The sequence below is a fragment of the Heliangelus exortis genome, chromosome 1 (genome assembly GCF_036169615.1).
Source record: "Heliangelus exortis chromosome 1, bHelExo1.hap1, whole genome shotgun sequence".
NCBI classification, from domain to species: Eukaryota; Metazoa; Chordata; class Aves; order Apodiformes; family Trochilidae; genus Heliangelus; species Heliangelus exortis.
In genome coordinates this window covers 197,720,165-197,747,526 of record NC_092422.1, presented here as the reverse complement: position 1 = coordinate 197,747,526, position 27,362 = coordinate 197,720,165, and the positions used below count along the sequence as shown (strand labels likewise).

Genomic DNA, 27,362 nt, shown 5'->3' with positions numbered 1-27,362 from the left:
AGGTCGTGGGGCAGGGAGATGACAGACAGGGTCACTGTGCCGAGTAGCCCACGGTGTGTTTGGAGAGGCATTTTAGAGCTGTCAGGACTTGTCAGCTGCACGGGGAGCACTGATGCTGAGCCGTGCTGCCCAGAGCTGGTGTGGTTTATTGGTGGCTCCTCTCTGCGCCCCGCACACGCCGCGAGCTCCCACTGTTGCTTTTCCCTTCGATTCGCCCTCCTGTCATTCTGTGTCCCTCCTGTCTCGATGCTGTCATCAAGCTGCTGTATCTGGTCATGGGTTTCACTTCTTGGTGTTTGCTCCTGAACAATTAATGACAGTGTGTGTTTCTCAAGTGCTTTTCATCTCAAAGGATCTCCAAGTGTTGTCACACTACCTAGTAGAGCTCTGGCTGGTCCCTGCTGAGCAGGAGCTGTCATGAAGGGGTCTGTGACCGCCTGAGAAAGGACCCAGCACCACCCTGACCCTTGTCCATTGGGGCAGCATGGTGACCCCAAGGAGGTGTATTGAGGGTTCTGGCATGGCTGCGGGCACGGGGTGCAGCTGGCATCTCCCTGTGGGTGCTCACAGTGGCCGTGTCCTGCTGAGCACGGTGCTGGGTCACACACGTCCCCAGGTCATGAGTTGGCTGCTGGCTTGGAGGTGTCTACACAGTGCCAAAGCTTGGATCTCTCACCCTCATTGCTGTGACCATCACACTCCCAGGCAGCGTGGATCTCTCTGTGTCCCTTGTGATGCCCTGCCTGTGACAGGTCACCCGCCAACCTACCAGCACCTGGTGCTGGTTCTGGCCGCTTGCCCCATGACAGCAGTGGCCCCTTCACCCCACCCCAACTGTAAACCTAAACTAAACCATAAACCCCTAAACTAGAGCCGGAGATTTGAGAGTGAACCCTCACAGGGCTTTAAAATGTAAAGTTACAACAGGAAGCGACCCAAAACCTCCAGTCTTGCTCTGCCCACCTAGGATGCAGCCACGTGCCACCTCCTGCAGCAGCAAAGCCACGGTGAGCAGGTCCCACCAGGGCCAGCCAGCTGCCAGGTCAGCAGGGAGCTCAGAACTTGTCCTAGGGAAGGGTGATTTTAACCAGGTCACAGCAGTGATGGGCTACAAGTCCACATGGTGGTAGCAGAGCTGGAGACTTTTCAAGCTGTGCCATGGGGAGCAGTGTCCTGTACTGCCATAGCCCCAGGGAGTGTTCATGGAGCTCCATCCTTCAGCTGGCTCATGTCCCAGCCTGGCTGCACCAGTGATCCACCCCTCGGTGGGGACCAGACTTGCAGTTATAACCACAGTGTGGAACAAACACTGCGGCTCTCGCCGTGCCACACTGTTTCATCTCTCTGGTCTTAGCCCCACAGCACATTTTGGCTGTTCCTCGGAGTCCCCCACATAGTCCCTTCCCCCTGTGCTGCTCAGTCAGGAACCACAGGGTCCTGTGCTGAATGTTGGATTGCATCTTGGGACCCTCCTGAGGACACACTACACCTCATGGTCCCAACAATTCTTCAGTGACATGAGAGACCTGGGCTGTTACCAGCTCTGGTGGTGACCAGGTGTGGCATCAACAACAGCCCCTGGCTGAGCCCTGTACCAGGGCTCAGCCAACCCCAGGGCTGCCTGCTGGGCCATCTCCCTTCATCCCCTCCTGGTCCCAGCGCCAGCATGAAAAGCACCTTGTGACTCCACGTGGTGTTGGAACACAGCCCCTGCTGCCTGTCTGTGTCCCTCTTCTGGACCCCTGTCCCTCCAGATCCCTGAGCAGGATCCCTGTCCAGAGATGTGTGATGCTTTCCAGGGGACAGCCCTCCATCCTCTGCCTCTCTCCAGGCCCTCCTGACCCACTTCCCCCTGGAGCAGCAGACCCTGCCTCAGTCACACCCCGTGGCATCACCTTCTGTGGAGACCCCATCCTCCTCTCCATCCCCACCCTGCCACCAAGTGTTTGGCACTTCCAGCTGTCCTGCAGCCTTCAGTGTTCCTGTTCCCTCCTCTGAATGTCATGGCCTTTCATCTCTGAAATTTTTATGCTCCCCATTGATGTCAAAGGCTTGAAATGTTTCCCAGGAAGTCATCTGGAAATAGAATATTTAATGATGTCAGCCTTTCTCCTTCATTGTGAAGATCCTTTCTTTTATGAAATTGCTGTAAATTCAGAAAATAACATAGAGGGCAGTTAGATAATCTTAGGCGACCGATTTCAGAACACGTTTTCCAGCCCCCAGGCCTGTCCTGAGAAGGACAGTGTGACCCAAGCCTCCCCCAGCACCTGCCCCACTACAGCTGAGGAGCCAAGTGGGACAGTGCCAGCCCCAGAGCATCCCCTCGGGGCTGAGGGTCCTGCTCCCCCCTGGCCAGGCTCCACAGACCCCCCAGGGATGTACCCAGAGCCCCCACGGGGTGTCTGGAGTACCAAGGGCTGCAGCCTGGATTCTGCTGCAGCTTTTTCTGTCACTCCTACATTTTGCTCTGGCCCAGAAAGAGTCATGAGGCAAACTGAAGCTCTTACCTAGAGCTCCACAGGACTCAAGGAGGAGGAGATGCCTTTGCAGGAGCCATCCTGGAGCTTCCAGGGCCCTTCCAGGGGCTGCTGGAGCTGTGGACACTGGTGGGGCACGTTTCTTTGCTGGGGTTTCTTCCTAAGCACATTATGGAAAGCATCATGGAATCACAGGATGGTTTGGGATGGAGAAACCTTAAAGCTCACCCACCCCCACCCTCTGGCATGGGCAGAGACACCTCCCAGTAGCCCAGGTTGCTATAGAGTCCCATTAAATTCTGAATTTACAGTAGTTCCATCCCGGTCACTGCTCTCTGCCTGCGGTGGCTCTGGCCCAGGCCTGGGTGTGTTCCTCTTGCAGAGGTCTGTGAGAGTCCTGGCTGGGGACCCCAAGGGACAGGAGACACAAACCACATTCTCCATAATTGTAACTCTGGCTGTATCTCTTTCCAAGACAGTCTTCCACAGGACTGAGAAAGAGGCCCAAAAATACTGAGCATGGGAGCATAAGGTCAGAGTGGAGGCAGTGGTAGCAGTGGCACTCGTGCTGTCCCCGGCAGGGCAAGCACAGGCAGGGGACCCAAGTGGGCAGGGAAAGGTTCTGTTCCCCTGCTGGGACACGGTGACAGTGGCAGCAGGGCAGAGTGACAACACCTTCCATTCGCACTGTCCCGTGGATGTGAGCAATGAGCCTTGAGTCAGGGACCCAGGAACTCTGCTCCACTGGGAGCTGCCCTTACGGTGGTGGTGACAAGGCCCCTGCAGCCATCTTCATGTTGACACGAGCGTGATCCCTGAAGAGCTGTGGTGCCAGCACGCCTGTGCTGAGCTGGGCTGCAGGACACAGACCAGGCATCTTGGCGTCTCCCTGAACCTCCCAACAGCCCCAGACAGAGCTCCTGCAGCAGCAGATGCCGAGCAGGAGCAGTGCAGGGACCCCGCAGCTCGGAGCTGCTGCAGACCCCTTCAATGGCTTCAGTGTGTGACACCCATTACCATAATAAAGCTGCCACTAACGAACCAGAGGTGTGCGTCTCTGATTAGCGACCCAGGGAGTCAGAGCAAACCCTGCCCAGGACCCCCGAGGCCGAGCTGCTCCCCATCAGGGTGACTCTCCTGTTACCTGTGCCACCTTCAGCCCCGCGCTGAGATGGCGTCTGTGTGCCGTGTCCCTTGTCCTGTGCCTGGCTGTGGCCATCCAGCCTCATCAGGCTTGTGTCATCCCTCATTGCACATAGTCACCTCCCACCTCCGCTACCTGGGCGATGCCATGGGCCACCCCCAGGACTGTGTCACCTCCTCTTGACTCAAGCCAGAAGCATCTCAAGTACCAACACGGTTCCGGTTTGGGGCTCCAGCTCATGCAGCCGAGGACCTGGGTTAGAGGGTGCTTTGCAAAGGGTTACGGTTTGTTTGTTTGTTTGTTTGCTTGTTTGTTTATTTTTAAGCAACAGCTGAACATGCCAAATGTATCGTGTGAAGCAGAATTTTAGATGCAAAACTGAGTTTTTCAGGTGCTGTTCTGGAAACCCACAACTGCTTTGTATTTCTACAGATCTGAAAGAGAGACAGAAGAAAAATAAGCCCTTTAGGCATTTAGCTCCTAGGGTAAAGCTACCTCTTTCTATATAAACTCATCAATTAATTCTGTTTCAGTTAAATGGTGTAACATTTCCGGTGCAAGCTTTCAGCCCCTGCAGATACAACCCCCTGTTTCCTTGTAGGCTTTTTGTCTCTTTATGGTGTCCAAACTCCTGCACAAAGCAGAGCTGAGCTTTCTTTCTACAGTCAAGGGAATTGCCCATAGAGAGCAGATGAAAAGCTGCAGATGGGCATTGTTGAGGCCAGCTGAGATCTGTTGGCCTCAGCACCTTCCCCATAGGGAGTTTGGGGCTTTAGTATTGGCACCTCATTGAGGTTTGGGGAGAGGTGGCTTTCCAGCTGAGCAACAGAGTCATAGAAACCCAGAAGGGTTTGGGCTGGAAGGGACCTTACAGCCACCCCCTGCCATAGGCACGGGCACCTCCCAGCAGCCCAGGGGGCTCCAAGCCCCATCCAGCCTGACCTGAGACACTGCCAGGGATGGGCTGTGCTAGGACAGGGGTTTAGCACCCTCACCCCAAAGAATTTCTCCCTCCCTCCCTGCCCAAGATCTCCTCTTCATCTCCCCTCTTGCAGATGGAAACCCTTCCCCCTCAGAGGGTCCCATCCCTCCAGGCCCTTGTCCCAAGTCCCTCCCCAGCTTTCCTGGAGCCCCTTCAGGCACTGGAAGGTGCTCTAAGGTCTCCCCATTGCAGCCTTCTCTTCTCCAGCCTCAACACCCCCAACTCTCTCAGCCTGGCTCCAGAGCAGAGCTGCTCCAGTCCTGGGCAGGGTGCCAGCAGGAGCCCCCAGATTGGTGTGCTGGGAGGATGATGCCCCTGGGCAGGTGACCACAGTGTCCCTTGGCCACATCCAGCAGGACATCCCCCTCCCTGAGTTGTTAATGGCCACAAAGCCTGTGAGTCCCTGCAAGGCTCAGGTGCTGCCCTGGTTCCCCTGTCCCTGCAGACAGCCAGGGTGCAGGGAGTCACAGTTTGGTGGAGCTCAGCTGAGGGGGGGTTGGAAAAACAGGAGTTGCTGGAGAGTGCTGTGAAAATGTGCCCACTGGGAGAGCACCAACTGCAAGGAAATGTTCCCCTGGCTCAGGGCTGACCTGGCCCAACACCAGCTCCGGGTGTTTTTTGATGTTGACATGCTTTGCCTACAAGGAGACAGGGGTATTGTGAGTAGCAGGTCCCAGCATGTGTCCGTGTCACTGCAAGCACAGCTGCCTTCACCCCATCCCGTCACTAACATCTACTAACCACAGCTCATCCCCTCATCCCCCCGCAGTGAGTAGAAGAGCAAACTGTGACTCTGCCTCCTGCTTGGCCAGGGCGAGACTGGAGAGGATGGTGAGGGGTTGTCCACACCTCGGTGAGAAGCCCTGGGTCTCACCAAGACAGTGTTGGTGCCAAAGGGCCCTGAGGGAGGGGGAGGTAAAGCCTGCAGGGTTCACTCGTTGCTGACCCCCGCTCTGGGAAGGTACCACGATGCAGCTGGTGTATGGCAGGAGCAGAGCTGTGAGGGCTGAGCCCTTCAGGGCTCCGGAGAGACACACAGGAAGGGCTTTTCCTCTTGGAAGGGACCCGTTCAGACTTGAGTTCTCTCATCACCAAGCAGGAGGCAGAGCAGCCACCTGGGAAGGCTGCGGTCTCCCTTGGAGCGGTTCTGCACGCAGAGCTCGGGAGGAGATGGGTTTGGAGAGCCCCAGGGGCAGCACGCCTGGAGGCCAGGAGTCTCCTGTGGATACTAGCCCTAAATTTCCTTTTCCTACACAGAAGAGATCAGAGGAGGACAAAGCAGGCTTGCTGCAACCAGAGATGTGACGTTAGTTAAGGAATATCAGCTCGTAGGTCTGTACTGCTCCAGTCCTGCCATCCCTCGCTGTCGAGTCACTGACACCCGGGTTTGATCCTGATTCTGTTCCACAGTGGAGCACAGGAGAGAGCTCCTGGCTGACAGACTCTAACTGTTACAGCCCCCTCTGCAGAACTGCCCAAGCAAAACCGTAGTTAAGAGATCCTCTTGTGTGAAGAAGCATGAGAGGGACAGCCTTCAAAGTCTTTTCAAGTTCTCTTGCTCTTCTACATCACTCCTCCAGCCTAGCAAGTTGGTCGTGGTGACACAGCCAAGACACTGTCCCTGGAGGTGCCTGCTCTTCCCCAGGGGATAACCATGCATTCCTGGGCTGGCCCTGGGCTCGGTCCTCTGCCTGACACACTGAGGTCTGCCCTTGGCCAGGTCCCCTCCATGTGCTTCACCTGCAGAAAAGGGCTAAAAGCACTGAAGCAGTGCTGGTTTGGTGTCCATAGTCCCCATGCCAGCCCCACCATCACTGCCAGCACCCGGCACAGGGCACTGCAGACCAGGGGAAGAGGACCCTCTGCCCAAGGAGGGGCCAGGAGATGATGCCTCCTCCTCCTTCTCCTCCTCCTCCTCCTCCTGCCAGAGCCCCAGCCAAGGGATTTAGCCATGCCAAGAAGGTTTAGGAAGCTCAGCAGAGCAGCCCAGCACCCAGGCAATGGGTGCAAGGTCCCTCTTGCCCCTGTGAGGACCTGCCCCATGTCCCTCCTGCTGAGGGGACAGCAAAGGGTGACTGTTCCCTTCCAGCTTTGGGCCAGAGCTCAGCGGGGGACTGGAGCAGACTGGGTGTCACAGGAACCATGATTGTCCCCTCAGGCTGGGTGGCAGAGGAACTGTGATTGTCCCCTCGGGGAAGCACTAACTCACCTGCAAGGCTCTGATGATGTTCACCTCCCTGCAGCTGTAGCTGTTGTTCTCACAGTCACTAAAGCAAAACCACCTAACACGGCTGTCGGGTCAGGTCAGAACCCGTGCTGAACTGTATTTGCCACTTGTTCTTGTTCTTACTGGGGGGCATTATTTCTCATGCATATGTTGTTTCCCCCCCCTTCCCTCTTCTGCCCTTCCCGACTCCCAGCCCCCTCCCCTCCCTGTCTCCCCCTTCTCCTCCCAGCCCTCACAAACAGCTCTGCCGAATCCTTCAGGCTTTGGCTGCCGAATCCATGTGGTTCCGATATCCCATTTGCTGTAGTAATCACACCAGCGGATCCTTGGCCGGCGTGGAACCTCCCGACCCCCCAGAGCCCCCGTGTCAGCCATTTCCCAGGTGCCCTGGCTGCCCCCCGGGATCGCCCCTTCCCCAGAGCTGCCGGGGGGCTCAGCCCTGCACCCCCATGGCCGAGTCTCCTCTCCAGCACTGTGGGGCCCCGTCCCCCTCCCCGTTCGGTGCCGAGCTGACCGAGTCCGTTTGCTCCGCTCCGCCTCGTGGCCGCCCCGGACCAGAGCTGACATTAACATTCTCTCTCATTGCCTCTCTTCCTGCTCTCCATCTGCATGTCCGCGCTGCTCTGTCTAGAACCGCCTCTGGCCTCCGGAGGGTGGGCGAGTTGTGTAAGTGAGCATCTTCCCATCCCACAGCCCCCAGAGCCCACCCACCTCCTCTCCCCGCTCTCCCACCCCCCGGCTGGCCCGGAGCGGGCAGCAATGTTTGCTCTGCCCTGTCAGTGTGTGTCCCCTGCCACCCCCGTGTCCCCGGTAGCATGTTGGTGTCCCTGTGCTGTGGTGTCATGTGCTGCTGCTCCGGAGGTGACCGCTGAGGAAATTCCCTCGGGATGCCACGGGGTCCGTACCGTGGCCTGCATGAGACCATCCGCCCCTGTCACAGCTGGCCTGGGGACATCCAGCAAGGGCTGAGCAGGGACAGGGACCCCTTGGGGCAAGTCAGACCCGTGGGAGAGACCCCTACAAGGGTGGGAAGGGATCCCAGGAGAGGGGGGAAGATATCCCAGGAAAGGGAGGACACATCCATCCCCAGGAGGCAGCGTTCCCTCTCTGAGCCCCAGCAGCTCTCCTGGTGCAGTTGATGCCCCTCCCCTGGTTCATGGTTTCTCTGGGTCACCTGGAGCCCACATCCCATGAGACAGTGGAGGCAGCATCCTGCACTGGGTCACCCAGAGCTCGTGCAGCCATCCCAGGCAGGGGTAGAGCTGGCCAGGGCAGGGCTGCCCTCCAGCAGGCACCTGGGGAGCCCAAGGAGCTCCAGCCTGGTGGCCCATAGCAGGTGACCTAGCATGTCCCCACTGTCAGCCCAGACTCAAGCCATGGATGAGTGCTGACCCAAGGCCCCTTCTTCTCCCAGATGGTTAACAACAGCCTCTGGAGATGTCCCTGCTGGTCTAGATCCTCATCCTGTGTCCCCAGCAGGTCTCAGTTACCCCCAGGGGCACTGAGCCCGTGGTCAGTGCTCTGTGGACTCACCAGGCTGAACCAGGCAGTGGGGTGGTTCCTGCCTGCAGGAGGTCACTTGACCCCCGTGCAGGGTCTCCCTGTGTCCCCAGGAAGTGACCGGTTGGCCTGGGTGGGCACAGGAGGCTTTGAGCTGTGGCATGTGCCCCTGACCCAGGTGCCCCCCAGGAGAATTTCCCCGGTGTGCATGGCCAGTGTGTGCTCTTGGTTGTGCTTCTCCCATGTCCGTCTGTCCAGTGTTTTAGCTGTAGTGTGTGTGATGTAGCTGCCTACATCTGTGTTGCTTCCACGTGTGTGCCCAGAGCTCTGCGTGGGCACAGTCTCATGTTTGATTTTTACTTGTCATTTTCTGCCAAGTGCTGAATTTCCGAGGCTGCATCCCCTCCCCAGGACCCACGGGACGGGGCCCATCCCGGCACAGCCGAGGGGGCCAGCGGTGGCCTTGTGCCACTATCCAGACAGCCACGCCGATGCCTCCCCTGGGATCAGCTCTGCTCCGGTCCCGGGCTGGTTTGAGCAGAGGTGTGGGGGACTCAGGAGCCATCTGGCCCACTTGGATCCTTCTGGTGGTCCTTTTGCTAAAGGCTACAGAGCCCTGGGTCCGGCTGAGCAGGAGTGCTGCTTGGACAGAGAGGCTCAGACCTCAGCAAGTGGTGTGGGCAGTGGTGGGAGGGTCCATCTCATTGCATCTGCCCATGTCTTCATGCATTCAGTCCCATTGCTGGTGTCACAGAGTGAGAGGTGAAGGTTGCACCCGAGGGAGGTCTGTTACCCATGTTGGTGCTGCAGCACGTGGCTCATCCTGCAGCTTTGTGCTGGGTCAAGATGGGGAAAAGTTAGTCTGCTCGGACTGTCTTCATAGCTCATGGAATCACAGGATGCGTTTGGTTGGAAGAGATCTTAAAGGTCATAATAGACAGAGAAACCTCCCACCAGCCTTGGTGCTCCAAGCCCCATCCAACCTGACCTGAGACACTGCCAGGGATGGGGCAGCCACAGCTTCTGGGGGCAACCTGGGCACCCAGGGGCTCAGCACCCTCACCCCAAACAATTTCTCCCTCCCTCCCTCCCTGCCCAAGATCTCCTCTTCGTCTCCCCTCTTGCAGATGGAAACCCTTCCCCCTCGGAGGGTCCCATCCCTCCAGGCCCTTGCCCCAGGTCCCTCCCCAGCTTTCCTGGAGCCCCTTCAGGCACTGGAAGGTGCTCTAAGGTCTCCCCATGGGATCCTTCTCTTCTCCAGCCTCAACACCCCCAACTCTCTCCTCCTGGCTCCAGAGCAGAGCTGCTCCAGCCCTCCCAGCAGCTCCAGGGCCTCCTCTGCACTGGCTCCAACAGCTCCGTGTCCTTCTGCTGATGGGGACCCCAGAGTGGAGCAGAGGAGTCCCCCACCATGTTCAGATGCTGCCCCAGTGGCAGCCCCAGTGGGTGTTTGGGAATGGTCAATGTCTGCCCTGAATCTGAGCCACCTTGTCCCCATTCTGCTGAGCCAGCCTTTCAGACCATGGCCGTGCCTGTTCCCGTCCAGCACCATCTGACTGACTGTGACCATCAGCTGATGTTCCCATCCCTGTTTGTCTGACAGCCTTGGACATTGTTTCCCTTGTGCCCAGATCCCTGCCCAGCTCTCGGTGTGAACTGCAGCCACCCCGTCTGGCCCCAGGAGCTGGGAAACACCTGCAGGAGAGGGGGACAGAGAAATACAGACAGAGAGAAACAGCAGGAGAGGGGCACAGCACCCTCTGATGCTGCCCAGGGCCCCTGGTGAGGGGCAGTACTCCTGCCCTAGGTCCTGTCCCCACACACGTGCTGTGTCCCCTCATCAGCCCAAGGAACGATCCCAAGTTTATGGCTCCTCATCCAGCAGTGGCTCTGCTGCAGGGCTGGGCCCTGGTCCCACAGGAAGGAATCAGTAAAGAACAGAAAAACTGTTAATTGCTAGGAGAGGGTAAATTAATTGCAGCAGGAGCAGTGGCTTCATCAGTGATGCCATCCTGTTGCTTAGATCTTCAACTCTGTCCTCCCATAGTGAGGTGAAACGTGACAAGTGCCATCACTTTCTGCAGGGGTTTGTCTTACTCTGCTTAAAGTGGTAGATAGGAATCTAGAACATCATTTGTTAAACCTGGTGCAGCTTCCTCCGGGTCAGTCTCAGGTGTTCCTCAGATGCAGAGCTTCACACCCACAGGTTGTCCCTTCAGGCTTTCCCAGGAGTGTCCCCAGAGCTGACTGCTCTGCCTTGGGGGCCTCCAGAGCTGGGATGGACAGGTTGTCCTTTCCCTGTTGCTGCAGTCAGGTCTGCATTATCTTCCAGCCTGACATACGTGCCTTCTTTTCCATCCATGGCCTCTGGCCTTTGCCTTCCACCCTCTCATTTGTTTTCCCATCCCCACTGGAGTGTCTCATCATCAGTGTTTTCTGTGTCTGGTGGTGTTCCTTGGCCACGGCTGAGTCCCCTCCTCATCATCCCCAGTGATGCTGCAGCCCAGGCCAGGCTTGGCCCCAGGCTGCCAGGCTCTGCTGTGGTGGGATCTGCTCTCCTGACCATGGCACACAGGGGCTGTCCCAGCAGTGCAGAGCCCCCCTGTCCCCATGCTGTGCCGTGCAGGAACTCATGGCTGAGGGGACTTTCTGTGTTGCTCTGATTTTTAGAAGTCATTGTCTCCTGCTGTAGTGCAAACCGTGCTCCCCATGGTCGCTCCCGAGGCCCCAAGGGTGATCTGCAAGCTGCTGCTCCCACAGATCTGGTACCAGGGTTTGTCAAACCTCACTCTCTGACTCGTGGGTCTGTTGCCGAATGTCCGAGTGGCAGCACAGAGCTGAACAGGCTCACCCCACCAGTGGCTGTGCCTTCACCTTCTCCCTGAGCTGTAGGAATCGGTGTTCTCAGATCCCTGTCTTCCCCTGAGTCAGGGAAGATGCTGTCTAAGCTAGTTCTAGGGCTTCCTCCCATGGTGGCTCTTGCCATAAGCAGAAGGATGTCAGATCCCAGCAGGCTGAGGGAATCCAGAAGAACTTCACTCCCTTGATGTAGAAGTCCCTGCCCCCCTTCTTCTGCACCGCTGCACAACGGGGCTGCAGGAGCCACCAGCTCAGCAGTGTCTGTGCAGAGGTGTCCATGGTGCATGAACTTCAGGCAGAGAGGGTTGTCCTCTGGAGGCTCCTCAAGGGCCCTGAGCATCTTCCACTTCTGCAGTGCTGGCAGGTCTGGGCTCCCTCGGGGGGACCTTGGTGTGCTCCACACCCCACACTGCCCCAGGAACACTCTGGGCACCTCTGCCCTCTCCTCACCAGGCAGAACATTACAGGTGGATTGTCCATGGTTTGTTGTCTCACCAGTGGTTGGACATAGTGATGAGCCTTGAGCTGAACACGCTCTGCACCTGAGGATGCTGGGCTGGAAGGAGCCATGGTTGTTCCTCACTTGACACGCTTGGGAAAATGTCTCTGGGCAGATTTGAGCTCTGCTGCCATCTCAGGAGCAAAGTCAGCAGGTTCTGGTTCCAGCCTGGAGCTGAGCACTGGCAGTAAAGGAGAGGGACTGCTCGTATTGAGGAGTTCCTTCAGAGCAAGAGCTGAGGCTTCAGTCTGGACACATTTTACAGAGAAAAAATACCAGAAATTAAGGGTCAGAGTAGCTTGTTAGTTTTCATTATGGAAAAAAGGTGACAGCAGTCAGTCAGGTATTGTGTGTTAGGCTGCCATTGCATTTCATAGATTTCTTAACTGAATGGGAACCACCATGATGGTACTCAGTACCATGGTCTGGTAGCCACAGTGGTAGTGGATTAAGGTTGGACTTGATGATCTCAGAGGTCCTTTCCAACCTGGATGATTCTGTGATGATCGATGTGGATCCATGATTTGCAGGAAGCATGCAGTTCTGGGGGACATTGAACTTGGAGAGGACAGTGAAGAGCTAGGGAGAAACTAACCAAGCCAGATGAGTGACTTGCAGGAGTGCAGCGAAGGTTCAGTGTGAATAAATGTTCGGAGTCGGGCATCTGAGGGCAAAAGCTGAATTCTGGAGCCCAGAGTGCCCAGTCCCCATGAATCGTGGGCATCTGATGCTGCCATGTCCCCCATGCCTCCAGCATTCTTTGCTCTGCAGGTGGTGAGGAGAGAAAGGTGTCACTGGAGGGGGGGCTGGCAGGGAAGGTCAGATGTTGATGGTGCTGCAGGAGCAGGTTGCTGGTTTCATGCGCCCAGAGAAGGCTAAGGATGCTGACTGGAGGAAGGTCTATCAGCTCAAGCACTCACTCCATAAAGACGTGAAGCTCCATCCAAAAGGAACAACCCATCATAATTACTCACACCAGCTGCTGCTTCATCACTGGGACATTTGCTCTTGGCTGGGCTGGTTCTCCTTTGTCTGAGTTCACAGACCCACAGAAAGGCTGAGGTTGGCAGGGACCCCTGGAGAACACTGAATCATAGAATCAGCTGGAAAAGACCTCTAAGATCATCAAGTCCAACCATCAACCCAACACCACTGTAGGAAGAAAATCCGCGGAGGCTTAAAGGACGACACGCAGTCACCAATATGGTTAAAGTGAAGTCGTTTATTAACAGTGGACACTCGCTTTATATAGAGCCTTTGTTTATATAACGATATCTTGCAGGTGGCTATATCTTGGACACAAATTCTGTTCTCACAGAACTTCTGCTGGCTACCTCATTATCCTGTTATTCTTCTTTTCTACTGCCAGCTCCCTTATCTTTTTCCCATAGCTCATCTTTCAGTAACCTTGCAACTGGGTCTTAAGGCCTAAAGCTAAAGAGTCAGGATTGCTCACATGTCTGTTTTCTTCCAGACAGTTTCCCAACACACCACCACGTCCACTAAACCATGAGCCACATCTCCAGGGCTCTGAAACCCCTGCAGGGATGATGGGGACTCCAGCCCTGCCCTGGGCAGCCTGGGCCAGGCCCTGACAACCCTTTCCAGGGAGAAATTCTTCCCCAGCTCCAACCTAAACCTCCTCTGGCACAACTTGAGGCCGTTCCTGTTGTCATCCTCCCTACTCAAACTGGGCCACTGAGGACATTGCCCAGTCAGGTTTTTAGTATCTCCAGGGATGGGAACTCCACCACCTCACAGGACAACCCAGTTCTGGGTCCCCCACACAGTGAATGGGGGATTCTGTACCTTCAGTGGAATTCCCATGGGTCCATCTGTGCCCTTCTTTACTCCCCCGTCAGATATTTACACATGTGGATGAGGTCCTCTTAAATCTTCTCCAGCGTTAGCAGTCCCCACTCCTGTGTCAGGTTCTCCACTACCTCCATTATCTCTGTGACCCTTCACTGGACTCTCTCCAGTAGGTCCCTGTGTCTCTGTGGCACTGGGCAGCCCTTGCTGTCTGCCACCACCCCAGCTCCTTCTCTGAAAAGACACTATCCAGCTGGTCAGCCCCAGCACCTACTGGTGGGTGGGGTTGCTCCCACCTTCTCAAGGTGCAGAACTTCTGTTTCCCTTTGTGGAACCTCATGATCTTGCTCTTGGATGGTTCCTCTAGTCTTTTGGGGATCCTTTGGGGGACAGCACCCCCCTTGGGTGTCTCAGCCACTTGTGTCATCTGCACACTTGCTGAGGACACCCTTAGCCCCATTGTCCAAGGAACTAATGAAGACACTGGGAGGTCGTGGTCCCAGTACCAACCCCTGCAGCAAGGGGTCTCTGACTCAGTTCCCTATCAGTTTCACCTTCCACTTGTCCAGCCCCTACTTCACCAGACTGTCAATGAGAATGTTGAGGGAGATGCTTTTGAAAGCTTTGCTCAAGCCAAGCAAAACAAAATCCATTGCTTGCCCCTCACCCACCAGTGTGGTCATTGGAGAAGGCTGTTAGGTTTGTCAGGCTTGATGCCCCCTTTGAAAGCCATGCTTTCTACTCCTGGGCACTTGCTTGTCCTCAGTGTGTTTGGAAATGGTTTCCAGAGGGATTTACTCCATCATCTTCCCATCAATTGGTCTCAGGCTGGCCAGCTTGGCATTCCCCAGGACCTCATCCTGGAGGACAGGAGCTCCTGGGGTGTTACAGTGGCTTCCAGCCAAGATGGGCATCACTGGAGGGCTGCCACTTGCCAGAAATTAGGCTTAGGCTAAGCATGTTGGTTGCCATAACAACCTGATGGGCTGTGGAAGGAAAAGCAGAAGGATTGTCCTCTGGATGCTGAGCTTTCTCCTCACTGATGTCCAAGCGTGCTGAACCCAGCACAGTCGAGGTGCAGCTGCCTTGCTGGAGAGCCAGACTGAGGTGAAGCCCCTGCAGATTCCCCCCCTTTTCCTCCCTCTGTCCGAGTGCCCCTTGGCTCACCCACACCACAGGGTGCCCCAAGACTTTCTAGCCCAGTGCCACCCAGGCTGTTCCCCAGACACCAAATCATCAGGTTATACACCTGAGCTCTTCTGGCACTCCTGCTGGTCAGCTTCCTGAAGGGAACAGACCTGCAGCCTGGTCCAAAGGAGCCATCCTTCTTAGAAGAAGGGTAGAGACACGTCCTGCTTCTGAGTTCTCCCCAGAACAAGCACCTACCTTTCCATGGGCAATGTTGTTGGGTCAGAATCTGGAGGTTTGGGAGGTTTATCCAGGGTTCCCAGGCAGGTGGCACATGAGTCTGGGCTGCTGCAGCAGAGCTGTTTGATGCCTGAAGGGACAAGATGGTGCTGCTGTGCTTGTGCAGCCCATCAGATGCTTGGAGAGGAAATCAGCTTCATAGCTCATGGCCAGCAGGGTTGCTGTGCCCCTTCATTGAGTCTCTGACCCTCTGAAAGCTCTTTGGGGAAACCCTGGAGCAGTTGCAGATGTTGAGTGCTGCAGAGCTGTCTGGGCATTGCAAGTCCAACGTGTTCAAGAGCACAAGATCTTTGCAGGATCGGAGCTGCCTGGCTTGCAGCACTTCATGTGGAAGCACTGCCTGCAGCTCCTGCATTTATTTCTGTTCAGGAGAGTGTGTGCAGTAGTGCAGCTACGAAATCCCACAGCTTTCTTCTGCTCATTCTTGTGTTCATCTTCAGGTGCATCTTCAGCACTGCCAGCCCTCCAGCTGCTGGTGGAGTCACTGGGTGGCCTTCAGGAGGGGCAGAATGTCTCCATTAACCCTGGCAGTGTGACAGCTTTCCCTCTCCATGTCCCTTTGTTTCCTTCTGTGAGGGAAGAACTCGGTGGTGCTGGGTTCTTCTGCCCTCGTGGAAGTCCTAAGAAAAATGTCAGCACGAAATTAGATTGGCTTGGGTGAGAGCCCTTCTTCTGCACAGTGCATCCACCTCACACCTGGTGGGCACCTGCTCCCTGTCCAGCCAAGTCTTAGAAGTATCCAGCTGTGGGGAATCCACCCCGTTCCCTGGGGAGGTCATTGCAATGGCTGAGTCTTCTCATTCTGAAAAATGTTCCTCTTGTGTACAGTTGGGATGTCCTCAGGAGTCATTTGTGCTCATCACACCTCATCCTTTCCATGTGACTTGTAAAAGGAAGTCTCCATCTGCCACCCTTCAAGCACCAGAATGTGCTCCCCTCAAAGCTCAAAGGCTTCCCAGGCCTTGGTTCATCTTTGTGGCCCTTCTCTGGACCCTCTCCAGCCTGTCCACATCTTTTTGTAGAACAGGGACCAGAACTGAATACAGTGTTCCAGGAGTAGCCTGGCAAGTGCTGAGAGGAGGAGGATGATCTTTACCCACTGGCAATGCCCTTGGTGATGCCTTTGGGTGGACCAAGCACTGATGGAGCAGCACAAGGGTGGCCTTGTGTCTCACCTGTTGGTTGGTGAAGGCTGCTTATCCCAGGAAGTGAGTCCTTTCTGCAGTTCTGATGGAAAGCAGTAGAGATGCTTTTGAAGGCCATGATGGAAACACCTGGAAACCAGAAGCAGTAAGAGGAAAGACTTGCAGAGCAAGAGTGAAGCATTTCTCTTTGGAATGATCAGAAGTGGTTACCTCTGCTGCTGAATCTCTCCTCACTCTGATACTCTTGAAGAAATTTGGACTGAGCCTCAGAGTTCAAAGGAAGAACCTCATCCATCAGTGACTCATTCTGAAAAACTGCTCATTAATGCTTTCTGTAAAAGTATTCCCAGAAGGCTTCATTAGCTGTCCTACCAACACGTAATCCCTCCTGTTTTGGTCAGAAGGTCCATTTTCATCAAGCTGCTGTCTCATGGGACCTGTTCTTCTTTGCCAGTTCCAGTCAGGCCCACACATGTGCTCTGGTGCACCATCAGTCCTCATCTCTGCCTCTCCACAGATGGGTTTCCCTGGTGACATCAAAGAAGCAACATCCGAGGCAATGGATCTGCTGGTGCTGAATCTGCTGCCACTGAGCTCTGGGTTTGAAATCAAATCCAGAAGCTGTATTTCATGGGTATGGAGAAGACAAACTTGAAGGCAGCCCTGGATTAGAGCTGCTGAGACCCCACCAGGAACAGAAAACAGAAAATAAAGAGTTTCATTTATCTTATTGAGCCCCACAGCTCCCCTGACCTAATGTTGCCTAGAGGAGAAGAGGACAACCGCACAGTGCTCACAAAGCCACAGTCCTCTTGGCCACATGCATTCCTCTGGTGGGATGGGATATGCCGACAGGATCCTGCCTTAAGGAGGAGCAGTGATTCAGGAAGAAATCCTTGGAGCAGATGCTGTTGCTGTGTATCACATACCAGTCCTTGGAAGGGACACTGTGGGGAGGTGACACTCGTGGATGGTCACAGCCAGGAACACTTGAGTGGCTTCAAAGCAGAACAAAGTGCCTGGGAGCAAGGAACTGAGCTGGTGATCCATCATGGTCGTCTTCCAGAGCTGGACAGGACACCAGAGACTTGGGGCTGTCTGCAGCAGAGAGGGGTCAGCAGAGGAGCTGCTGAAGGTGCTGAGGACCAGCACCATATTGTCAGCTGCACCCGAGCCAGTGCCCTGCAGAGGACAGACCTGTTTGGTGGTGTTGTCCAAGCCTCAGGGAAGGGGAATATTCAGTGACTCCATGGCTGGTTGCCATGAGGCAAGGGCTGTGGCTTCATCCCTGTGCATTGCTCTAGCTGTGTCCTTGTTTGGTAGGGCCACCCAAAATGCCTCCTGGGCTCCCAGCTTCCCAGCTTGGTGCCATGCTTTTGCTCTCCAGAGCATGTGTGCTGGTGACGTGGGGGCTCAGTACCCTCCAGCTTTGGTCTCTCTTCTCCTTTCAGTCTCTAGCAGCTGTTCCCCCTCTGACGCACCTCGGGCAAGTTACACAAGCCTTTGTCACACCAACTGACATGTCCACAATCATTCCTCTTGACTTTCACCTTTTCTGGACACCACTGACCAGACAGACCTAGCTCAGAATTTCAGATGAGAGCGTAGCGGTGCCTCCTGTGGTGACGTGCATCCTCGTGTCCATGAGGACACACCTTGGGTCTTGCCGTGCTTATTTTGCTTTTCCATGGCCACATTGGTGCCACCTGGTCCCCTAGGGTCACCCCCTCCTGGGGTCCATCAGCAGACCCAGAACTTTCTCCCCAGCAGCACCCCCAGTTTTGAGCTGAGCTCCTTGGCAGGACTGCGCTCTGCCGTCACTCCTCGTGCTGGTCCTTGTACCTCAGCTCTCAAGGTCACAGAGCTCTTCTCTTCTGGTGGTGCTTCCCCAGTGTGATTCATCCTACATTTATAACCCTCCGGCTTTCTGTGCCAAGGTGGGAGAAAAAGGAACAGAAGGAAACATGCCTGAACCCCCAGAGCAGGATCAGCCCAGCACGTTTGGGCTGTGCTGATACTCTTGGGGACATTTCTCTAAGAGATGATCAGTGCTCATCCCCTCACAGAGCTGTGGCCATGGTGGATGTTGTTGACTGCAGCCCTGGGGTTCCTCTTGCCAGCAGCAGGTTTTCAGTGTGTTCATCTGTCCCAGCAGGAACCTGAGGCAGGAGGACAGAGCTTGGAGAGCAGCAGGGGACACCAAATCGCATTGTGCCAGCAGTCTGGGACACCAGTTGATCCTTAACATCACGTCCAGGTGTCACCAGGTCTGGTGCATGTCACTTGTCAGCTCAGAGGGCAAGCAGAGGGACATTGACAGCCCAAGAATGGTCATGGACTGTTGAGCAAAGAGAGAACCCACCCAGCCCCAGTAATGCCATTGCTTGTGGCAAAGGGCTGCATCCACTTTGTCCCCACTCAGGCCAGGTCAGGTCTGCAGCACTTCTACTGTGGGATCATCCAGGCCCTGAAGTGGGACATGGACCCCTTTTGAGAGCCCTCGTGGGAGATGAGACCCCACCAGCTGTTGTCAGGGGCTGCTGTGGAGCCAAGACTGGAGCCCTGGGCAGGACACAGGGACAGTGTGGGAGCCCCTAGTCCCTGTCCCCAGCCACAGCAGCAGCAGTGCTTGTAGAATCACAGAATCATAGAATCCTTGTGGTTGGAAAAGACCTTTAAGATCATTGAGTCCAACCACGGAAGGAGACCATTATGGAAGGAGACCCTGGAGCAGGGCCAGGCCAGCAGTGAGTCTTCCTGACACCTCCCTGGCTGAGCCAGGCAGCTCAGTGTGCTCTGAGTTCCCATCCTGCCTCCTCTTGCCCTGGCAGGTGGTCAGTCACTTTCTTTTCACATGCCCAGAGCACTTGTTTAGGTCATGGAAGGCAATGAGGAGGAGTTTGTTCTTGTCTTCACCAGTTGGTTGTGCACAGCATGGGTTTCACCCCCGTGCAGGATGTACGATTCCAGGTCTTGTGCATCGCTCCTCTCACTGCACATCTCTGATAGCACCAGGTACAACCTTGTAAAGATGCCCCTGGGCCAGCTCGGTGCAATGAGTGGTGAGGTTGTCTGTGACTGAAGAAAAGCCACCTCATTTTTTCAAGAGAAACGGTGCCTGCAAAGTGCTTTAGTGATGTCCCCTTGCCCCAGAGGTCAGTCACCCAGCACAGGGGGATGTGCTGTGTCCCACCCTTCTGCTCGATTGCCTCTTCCTCAGGCACTGTTCTGAGTTCTCTGTGCTGTCCCCAGCCAGGCAGGATGGAAAGCATCCATCTCCATCAGGAGACTCTTGTGTACCCCACAGTGAGGTCCATGTGTGGCAGACCCTGGAGTGTGGTCATGCTTCCCAAGCCCTCCTAGGAACAATCCTACTTGGATTGCTCTGTTTGGATGTCTCTGGCAGTGCTGGAAATCATGGAGTGCAGTGAGTGACACTTCTGTGCTTACATGTGACATCAGCCAGAGCCACAGATCCCAACAGATCCCAACATCTCCTGGGCTGATCTTGGCATTAGGGAAGGGCTGGAGCCCAGCACGAGTGGCTTGTTTCCCATCAAATGCTCCCACAGTGTCTGTGGGCTGCCCCTGCCCACCCTTTATGCCCACCACCACTCCAGGCATTGGCCAGGGTGGACATGGTGTGGTGCTTGGGGGCAGATGGGTCCAGGCACCTCTGGGCTACCTGGGCCCACAGTGAAAAGCTGGGGGACAGTCAGACTCTTGGGGTGGCACAAGGGTCCTCCTGTCCCCAGAGCAGTGTGAGGGTCCTCCAGTCCCTGTGCCACACTCTGAGGAGATGCTGGTGGGTTTCCTCTTGTCCTGCCTCAGCTGTGACTGTCCAGTGCACACCGGTTTGCTCCTGGTCCATGGTGGACCCAAGAGCACGTTGGTTAGCAAGGGGAAAGGGGAGTTCTCAGGGGGCTTCAGTGTGGCTCTGCTGCAGCCAAGGCTGGGCGAGGTGCAGGGTCTTCTTCTGCAGCAAGTCTCGGGGTGGGCCAGCGAGCTGATCCCCCCCTTGTAGGTCTGAAGGAGCTGCAGAGCTGTGGCAGGTAGGGCAGGCTCGGCTGGGAGCCAGAGATCCTGGAGCTGCTGGACCCTCTTTCCCCCAGCAGCCCTGGCAGGGCTGGCAGGACAGCGTGGTGGGAGCCGAGCCCCCCGAGCCCACAGAGCCCCGTCCCCCGGCGGGCTCCCCGGCAGCCCCCCGTGTCTGTTGTGTGTGTGCTCCCGTGTCTGGGGACCTCGGCCTCACCCCTGCCCTCTGCTCTCTCTCCTCTCTCTGGCTGTGCCGTTCTCTCTGCAGACTTTTCAGTAGTTTAGGAGAACTCAGCACCATTTCCCAGCGGAGCTCCGGGACCACCTACACAGTCCGACCTGGCAGTCGCTACCCTGTCACCCGACGTACCCCCAGCCCCGTGAAGCCGGCTCTGGATCGGACAGAGCCCCTCAGCACCGTCCGGCCCTACGGCCTGACCCCTCCCACCATCCTCAAATCTTCCAGTCTCTCCATCCCCCACGAGCCCAAGGAGGTGCGCTTCGTGGTGAGGAGCGTAAGCGCCCGGAGCCGCTCCCCGTCCCCATCCCCCTCGCCAGGGCCGCCCCTGCACACCCTGCACCCGCCTCGGCCCTTCATGCAGAAACCCCTCCACCTCTGGAACAAGTACGACGTCGGGGACTGGCTGGAAAGCATCAATCTGGTGGAGCACCGAGACAAGTTTGAGGACCATGAGATCGAGGGCACGCACCTGCCCGCCCTCACCAAGGAGGACTTTGTGGAGTTGGGGGTGACCCGTGTCGGGCACCGGATGAACATTGAGCGGGCGCTCAAGCAGCTGGTAGACAGCTGACCGTCCCCGGCAGCGCCGGCCTCTTCCAGAGCCACCACGGGGGGGGGGACACGTTTCTACTAGACAATAAAACCCACTTTGATTCTCTTTCTATTCTGAGCACTGCACTGAAGGGTGCGGAGCCCGGGGGCTCCCGCCCGCTCCCACCCCGCCCCGGCCCGCCCGGGCAGCCCCCGCCAGGCCCCGCGACGCCTCCGGGACAAGGAATGTTGCATGAAATTCATCCTCGGTTCTCTTCCTCACAGAGACTCCGGCCTGTAAATCGCTTGATGTGCTCTTCCCCGGCAGCGCCGCCGGGGGCTGGTGGGGCTGAGCCACCCCCCCTGCCCACCCCCAGGACAGCCCAGGGGGCAGCCGGGCAGGGGATGGTGGTCTCTCCCCGGGCAGGGGGTGAGCGGCCAGGCGCGGGCAGGCCGAGGTGGCCCTGGCACGGAGCCCCCGGTCTGCCCGGAGCCGGCGGGCGCGGTGGGACGCAGGTAGGGAAGAGCAGGCAGGAGGCACCGTGGTGGTGGTGGCCTTGTCCCCGCCGGGCTCTGAGATGGCTTTGTCCCCTCGGTGCCCAGCGGGGAGCGGTGCCAGAGGCAGGGCGGTCCCGACCTGGGGCTGGGTGACAACCGGAGCTGCCCCGGGCAGCCCCCAGCCCCAAAAGCAATTCCCACGGGAGGGACCCTGTGCTGGAGCCTGGTGAGAAGGGCTGGGGCCGCATGGACGCATGTTTGGGGCTGGCGGCGGGAGGCTGGGGACACCCTGCAGAAAATGCTTTGCCAACGTTCAGTGAGGGGGGGAGGGTTGGGGAGGGAGGTGTTTTATTTCCTCTTGGTTTGGGGTCTTGTTTCCAAGGGGGAGAAGTTGATGGATAATATATAATCTCCGTGCATTTATATAGAGAGCAGCTGATGATCTACATGAGATGATACTGAACTACAGGATTCCCACCCCACCCTAGTCATCCTTATTTTGCATCTTTTTAATCAGCTATATATTTGAAAAGAGAGAACAAATATCTATATATCTATATCAGTAGCTATAGCCACCTGATTTTGTTATAATTTTACTAAGTCTATATATCTCTAGACTTGTGGAGAGGCTGGCGAGGCGGTGCCCGCACCCCTCCCCTGGGACGCCTGTAGCTCATGGGAGTTTTTAGAGACTGACTGAATGAATGTTAAAAAAAAAAAGTCTTTTAAAAAAAAGAAACTAAAAAAAAAAAAAACAACAGCTCCTTTCTGACACTCTGGATTTTAAAGATTTAGAAATGCTAAAACAAAACTTGGTTTTTTGGGACACACCGAGTCTTCCACCCCCGCCAGGCAGAGACTCCCAGAGCTGGCGCTTCCACCACCCCAAAGCCCTGCGCCGCTGGCAGGCACTGGGTCCCTCTCCCCTCCCTGCTCCCAGAGGGGACAATGGCTGCTGGAGGGGACAATGGCCACCATCCCCTCCCATGCTGGTTGGTGCCACTGGCCCCATCACCAGGGTCCCAACTCTTCCAGCTTCAGGGAAGCCAGAGTGACCCAGGCCAGCCCTGTCCCCTGTGTCCCCATTACCAGTGTCCCTGTCCCCCAGCGTGGTGCCCGGTGCCCCACGTGCCCCCTCCTCACCCTGCCCCTGCTTGGGAGGGGGTGGCTTGGTGACCCCTGGTGACCCTTGGTGACCGGTGTTCCCAAAAAGCCGAGTCCCCACAGAGGCATTAACTCTTCTGGTGCTAGAGGGAAGGACAGGGAGGTCCCTTCTGACCCTCACACATCTCCGAACCTGTACAACCTTCAGCCAGGGAAAAGGCCCAGGCCTGGGGCGGGGGCAGCAGCCCCCCCCGGCACACCCCACCCTCCTGGGATGGATCCTGCGGTGCCGGCACACCGGACCCTCCCAGGACGGATCCTTCTTTTCCCTGAGCTCTCGCTGGGCTCTTGCCCACACGGCTCCACCCGGAGCTCTCGGAAGCTGCTGGGCCCTGGGGCTCACAGCCTGTCCCCCTTCCTGGACGCCATCCCTGGGGTCTGTACCTGGGCCTGGCCAGCCAAGAGGTGTCCAAACAGTGACAGCAGCCACCGCCTCTGTCTGAGCCCACTGCCTGTGTCACTGGGTGCCACCAGGCCCTGCCAGGCACCCCCAGCCCCCTCTCTGCCGACACTGACACTGTTCAGTGTCATCTGGAGGGGAACATCACAGAGCAGGTTCTGTCCCTTCCACCTCCTTACCCCTCTGCCACCGTGATCCCCATCCCCTCGACCCACCCCCATGGACCCTGCCAGGCACCCCCTGAGCACCTTCACCCCTCCTCTGGACCTGGCACCCTCACCCTTCTGGAGCATCTCCCACCTTCACACATCCTGCCCATCTCCCACCTTCCCCTCTCCTACGCATCTCCATCTCCCACCCCTTATGGCCATCTTCTACCTTCACCCCTCCTGCCTACCCAGCACCCTCACCCCTCGAATGCCCCTTGCTGGCCCCTACACTGTGCTCCTGCACCAGCAGCATGAGCTGACCCAGGTACCCCCCTGCCCCCTGCTCACCCTCCCCAGCGAGCTCCCCTCGCCCCCCAGCTCAGCCCCCTACCCCCCAGCATGCCCCCTCCACCCCAGGGCTTGCTCTCATGGTCCTGCATGGCTGGAAATGGTCCTGCTCCAGAGATGTCCTATGCCACTGGCTGCCCCTGCACCCTCAGACACCCCAGACCCCCCAGCTCTGGCTGTCACCTCTCTTTGTCCCCCTGTCACCTCCCCTCTCCTCCCAGACCCTCTCTGGCTGATGCCCCTTCCCCAGCTCCGCGCCTGGAGAGGTGGCACCAGCAGGTCCAGGGGTGAGCACCGGGTGAACACCCAGCTCCTTGTCACCCCTGCGGGGAGACAGGAGTGACACTTGCTACCACGCACACGGCTGTCAGTGTCCCTCAGGCTCTTCCTCAACCCGTGGAGCATCAGAATTTCCTGCGATTGCATTTACCCGGCTGCTCCAGAGCTTCCCGCCGCTGTGGGGACACTGGTGCATGCCCATGGCCTGCCACCAGACCGTCCCCTTGCTGGCTGGCTTTGTCCCCAGCTGCCGCATGCTTACAGACCGGCTCAGGCTCCATCCCCTGGGGCCACTGGGGCCAGGTCCTGCCGCAGGGACACGGTGGGCACAGGGAGCATTTTGGCTTGGCCAGACCCCTGCACTGCTGATGGCTCCTCCCCAGACCTCTGCATGGCCACCCCACCCCTGCCTGTCCCCGTCCCTGCCCGTCCCTGCCCGTCCCTGCCCACCCCCGCTCCTTTCCCCTCCTCCCCTGCCACACTTTGTCCCCATCACGCTCCTGGCTCCTTCACCCGCAGGTAACGCAGACCCCGGCAGCCCCCAGAGGCCCTCGCTGACCCCGGTGGCCCTTGGTGGCCACAGTGCCCCTTGGTGACCCTGGAGGTCCGTAGTGGCCCTCAGAGGTCCTGGTGGTCCAGCGCAGCCCCTCACCCCGCCCCACTGAGCCCCTCGGGGCAGGCGCTGGGCGCTGCTGGTGGGAGTGACGATGTGTTGGCCTGAGTGCAGGCTGAACCCGGGTCTCTGCCCCTTCTGCAGCTGCTTGTGGGGCCCCCAGAGACCCGCCTGCACCCGCCTCTTGCCGCAAGAGGCCAGAAGCCTGCAGAGCACAACTGCTCTGCAGAAAGCTCGGTCTGGGACCAGGAAAGCCAGACGCCTTCTTGCCATTTCTGAGCAGCCTTTCTCCTCCTCCTCCTCCCCGATCCCCCATTCTCTCTCCTCCTGAGGGCTGGAAATGGTGGATGCACCGCTCTGCCCCAGCGGAGCTGGCGGCCGTGCCGTACCATGCCGTACCGTGCCGTGCCATGCCCTGCATCCCGGCTTCCTCCATGAAGCAGCTGCAGCCGTGCCTGTGTTGGCAAACACTGGGTGACCCCCTGGGGGACACCACGGCTCGTCCCGGTCAGGCCTCAACACCAAAGAAGGCGACTTCCCACCGTGCCACCGCCCTGTCCCCAGGGGCTGCCTGGGTCTGCTGCCCACCTGCACCCTGCCCTGCCTTTCCCTCCTGCCCCACACTGTGTGCTCCCTGTCCCCCCGCACCCATCCTGGCTCAGGGCTTTGGAGCCAGCACTGTCCCCTGGCAGCACCGGTGTCACCAGGTGAATGTGGTGACAAAATGTGCTGCCAAAGCTCCTTCCACTGCCCTGCTTCTACTTCTCCCCACCCACCCCCTCAGTGTGTTCCCCCCTGTCCCCCCTGAGCCCACCCCAGACACATCCCACCTTGTGGGATGCCCCACGTTGTTCCCCAGGGCAGCCCTGTCCCCAGCACCATCCAGGGCCAGGTCTCCATCTTCCACCGCCATTGGCCCCAGAGAATGTCCCCACCTTGGTCTTGTCCCGGGCTGCCCGAGAGCCAAGGTCTTGTCCCCAGTCCCGCTCCCCCCACAGCACTGGGACACACACACACCCCACACCCCCCACAACGCAGCTGCTGCCACTCGACTTTTGTTTTCTCAGCCGAAGAGAAGCGGTTTTGCCCCAGGTGTAGATAGTGCTTTCCTGCCCCAGATCAGTCCTGGCCCCCGCGGCCCCCCCGCTCCCAGGGACACCCTTGGAAAAGCCATCCAGGAGGAGGCGGAGCGGGAGTGAGCGAGGAGCCGACCCCAGGAGCCTGACCCCTCCTTACTGTGATTCTCATGGCTTCTCAATGACTTGGGTTACCTGCTGTACAAAGGGACACACTTTTTGAGATTTTTTTGGGGGGTTGGGTTTTTTGGGGGGGTTTTGTTTGTTTTTTGCTTTGAAGGGGATTTTTTTTTTTTTTCTAAAAAAAAAAAAAAAAAATTGTTAGTATTTTTCCTTTGTCCAGACTAAGGCCATCACCCCTTGTTCTCCATCAGCTCCTGTCTGTAATCCTGACTGTAAAAGAAGAGAAACCCGAGTCCCAAAGCGCTTTGCTGCTGGGGGGATGAAGAGCTGGGCCAGCCACAGCCCTCCCCAGCCAGCGGCCAAGCGCCAGGGCCGGTTTTCCATCCATCCGTCCGTCCGTCCGTCCGTCCGCCGGCGGGCAGCCCTCCCTGCCGCATGCATGTGTCACCCCGGAGCCACCGCTGCCCCCACTGCATGTGCACACACACACACCGGCTCCCGCCCCCACGGCCCTCCCCCCCGCGCCCTCCCTGCCCCGGGGGTCCCCTCTGGGCTCCCCCCTTGCCCCTTTTTTGGTTTGACGGGGTCGGTTTGACTTCACCCTTCTTTTGTATGGATTTTTTCCGGAGGAGATTTCTCCTTCTCCAGAGTCATGGAGGTGCGGCCATTCGCCTCCCGCCCTTGACGTTGTGATACACATACCCCACAGAGATCTATGTTTCTTATATTATATTATTATTATTAATTATTATTATTATGTAATAAATTTATAAGAAAGCTCTCCTTTGTCTTGTGGTGTCTCTCAGATCCTGGAACCCACAGCCTGGGGCTGCCTCCAGGGCCCCTTCAAGGGAGATGTGCCAAGCACCCCCTGGGCCTCAGCCATGGGCAACCATGGGCAGCCATGGGCAACAAGATCAGCTGTGGGCAACCATGATCACTCATGTGCAACCAAAATCAGCCGTGGGCAACCATGATCAGCCGTGGTCAACCATTATCAGCTGTAGGTAACCAAGATCATCTGTGGGTAACCATGATCAGCCAAGATCAGTTGTGGGCAGCACTGATCACCCATGGGCAGATCTGGGCAACCAGGTGCTCATATGCCCCCCCCTCACAGCCCCATTCCAGGGGCAGGGGCAGTGGGGGGGGGCTGAGGTCACATCCTGCTGCACTTGGGGGTCTAGGGCCACCCACTGCCCCCTGTGGCTGCTGGTCCATGCAGGGTGACAGTGGGCAGACCAGCAAATGTCACGCCCCTGCCAAGGGCTGTTGAGTGGCAGTTCCCCACTGCAGGGGACCAAGTGATCCGAGGGCCACTGTGCCAGGCAGGACAAGACGCTCCTAGAGCTGGCACAGCACTGTGGGCACCCTCATGTCCCCAGCCCTGCAGTGACCTGGGCCACCACCATCCCCTCCCATGATAACCTGTCCCAGGATGATGTCTGGGGCTCACTACACAGAACCAGGGCCAGGGAGGGTCTGTCCAGAGGGTGGGGAGCCCACAGCCACCAGGCTGGGAACGTATGCTGGGAGCCCAGGAACCCCTGTGCTGGGATGTCACCTGCAGGGCAGGGAGGGAGGGGATTGTCCCACCCTGCTCCATTCTGGGGAGCCCCCCCTGGGGTAAAGCTGTGTCCAGCTCTGGGGTCCCCAGCAGCAGAAGGACACGGAGCTGTTGGAGCCAGTGCAGAGGAGGCCCTGGAGCTGCTGGGAGGGCTGGAGCAGCTCTGCTCTGGAGCCAGGCTGAGAGAGTTGGGGGTGTTGAGGCTGGAGAAGAGAAGGATCCCATGGGGAGACCTTAGAGCACCTTCCAGTGCCTGAAGGGG

At 57.5% G+C, this 27,362-nt stretch overlaps 1 protein-coding gene across 10 annotated transcripts in view; it reads left to right on the top strand.

The window, feature by feature from the left end:
* Positions 1 to 26,313, top strand: part of SHANK3 (SH3 and multiple ankyrin repeat domains 3) — a 318,859-nt gene extending 292,546 nt beyond the window's left edge. For 4 of the 10 annotated variants that reach the window (XM_071734304.1, XM_071734302.1, XM_071734305.1 and 1 more), the window contains one exon: positions 20,380 to 26,313. In XM_071734304.1, the coding sequence (XP_071590405.1) occupies positions 20,380 to 20,923 (544 nt within the window). In that variant the 3' untranslated portion in view covers positions 20,924 to 26,313. Of the gene's footprint in view, positions 1 to 2,955; positions 3,522 to 4,056; positions 4,110 to 7,026; positions 7,045 to 7,464; positions 7,500 to 20,379 lie in introns of those variants that run through there. The other 6 variants (XM_071734307.1, XM_071734308.1, XM_071734309.1 and 3 more) reach the window with 6 other exon arrangements.
* Positions 26,314 to 27,362: the final 1,049 nt, after the last annotated feature.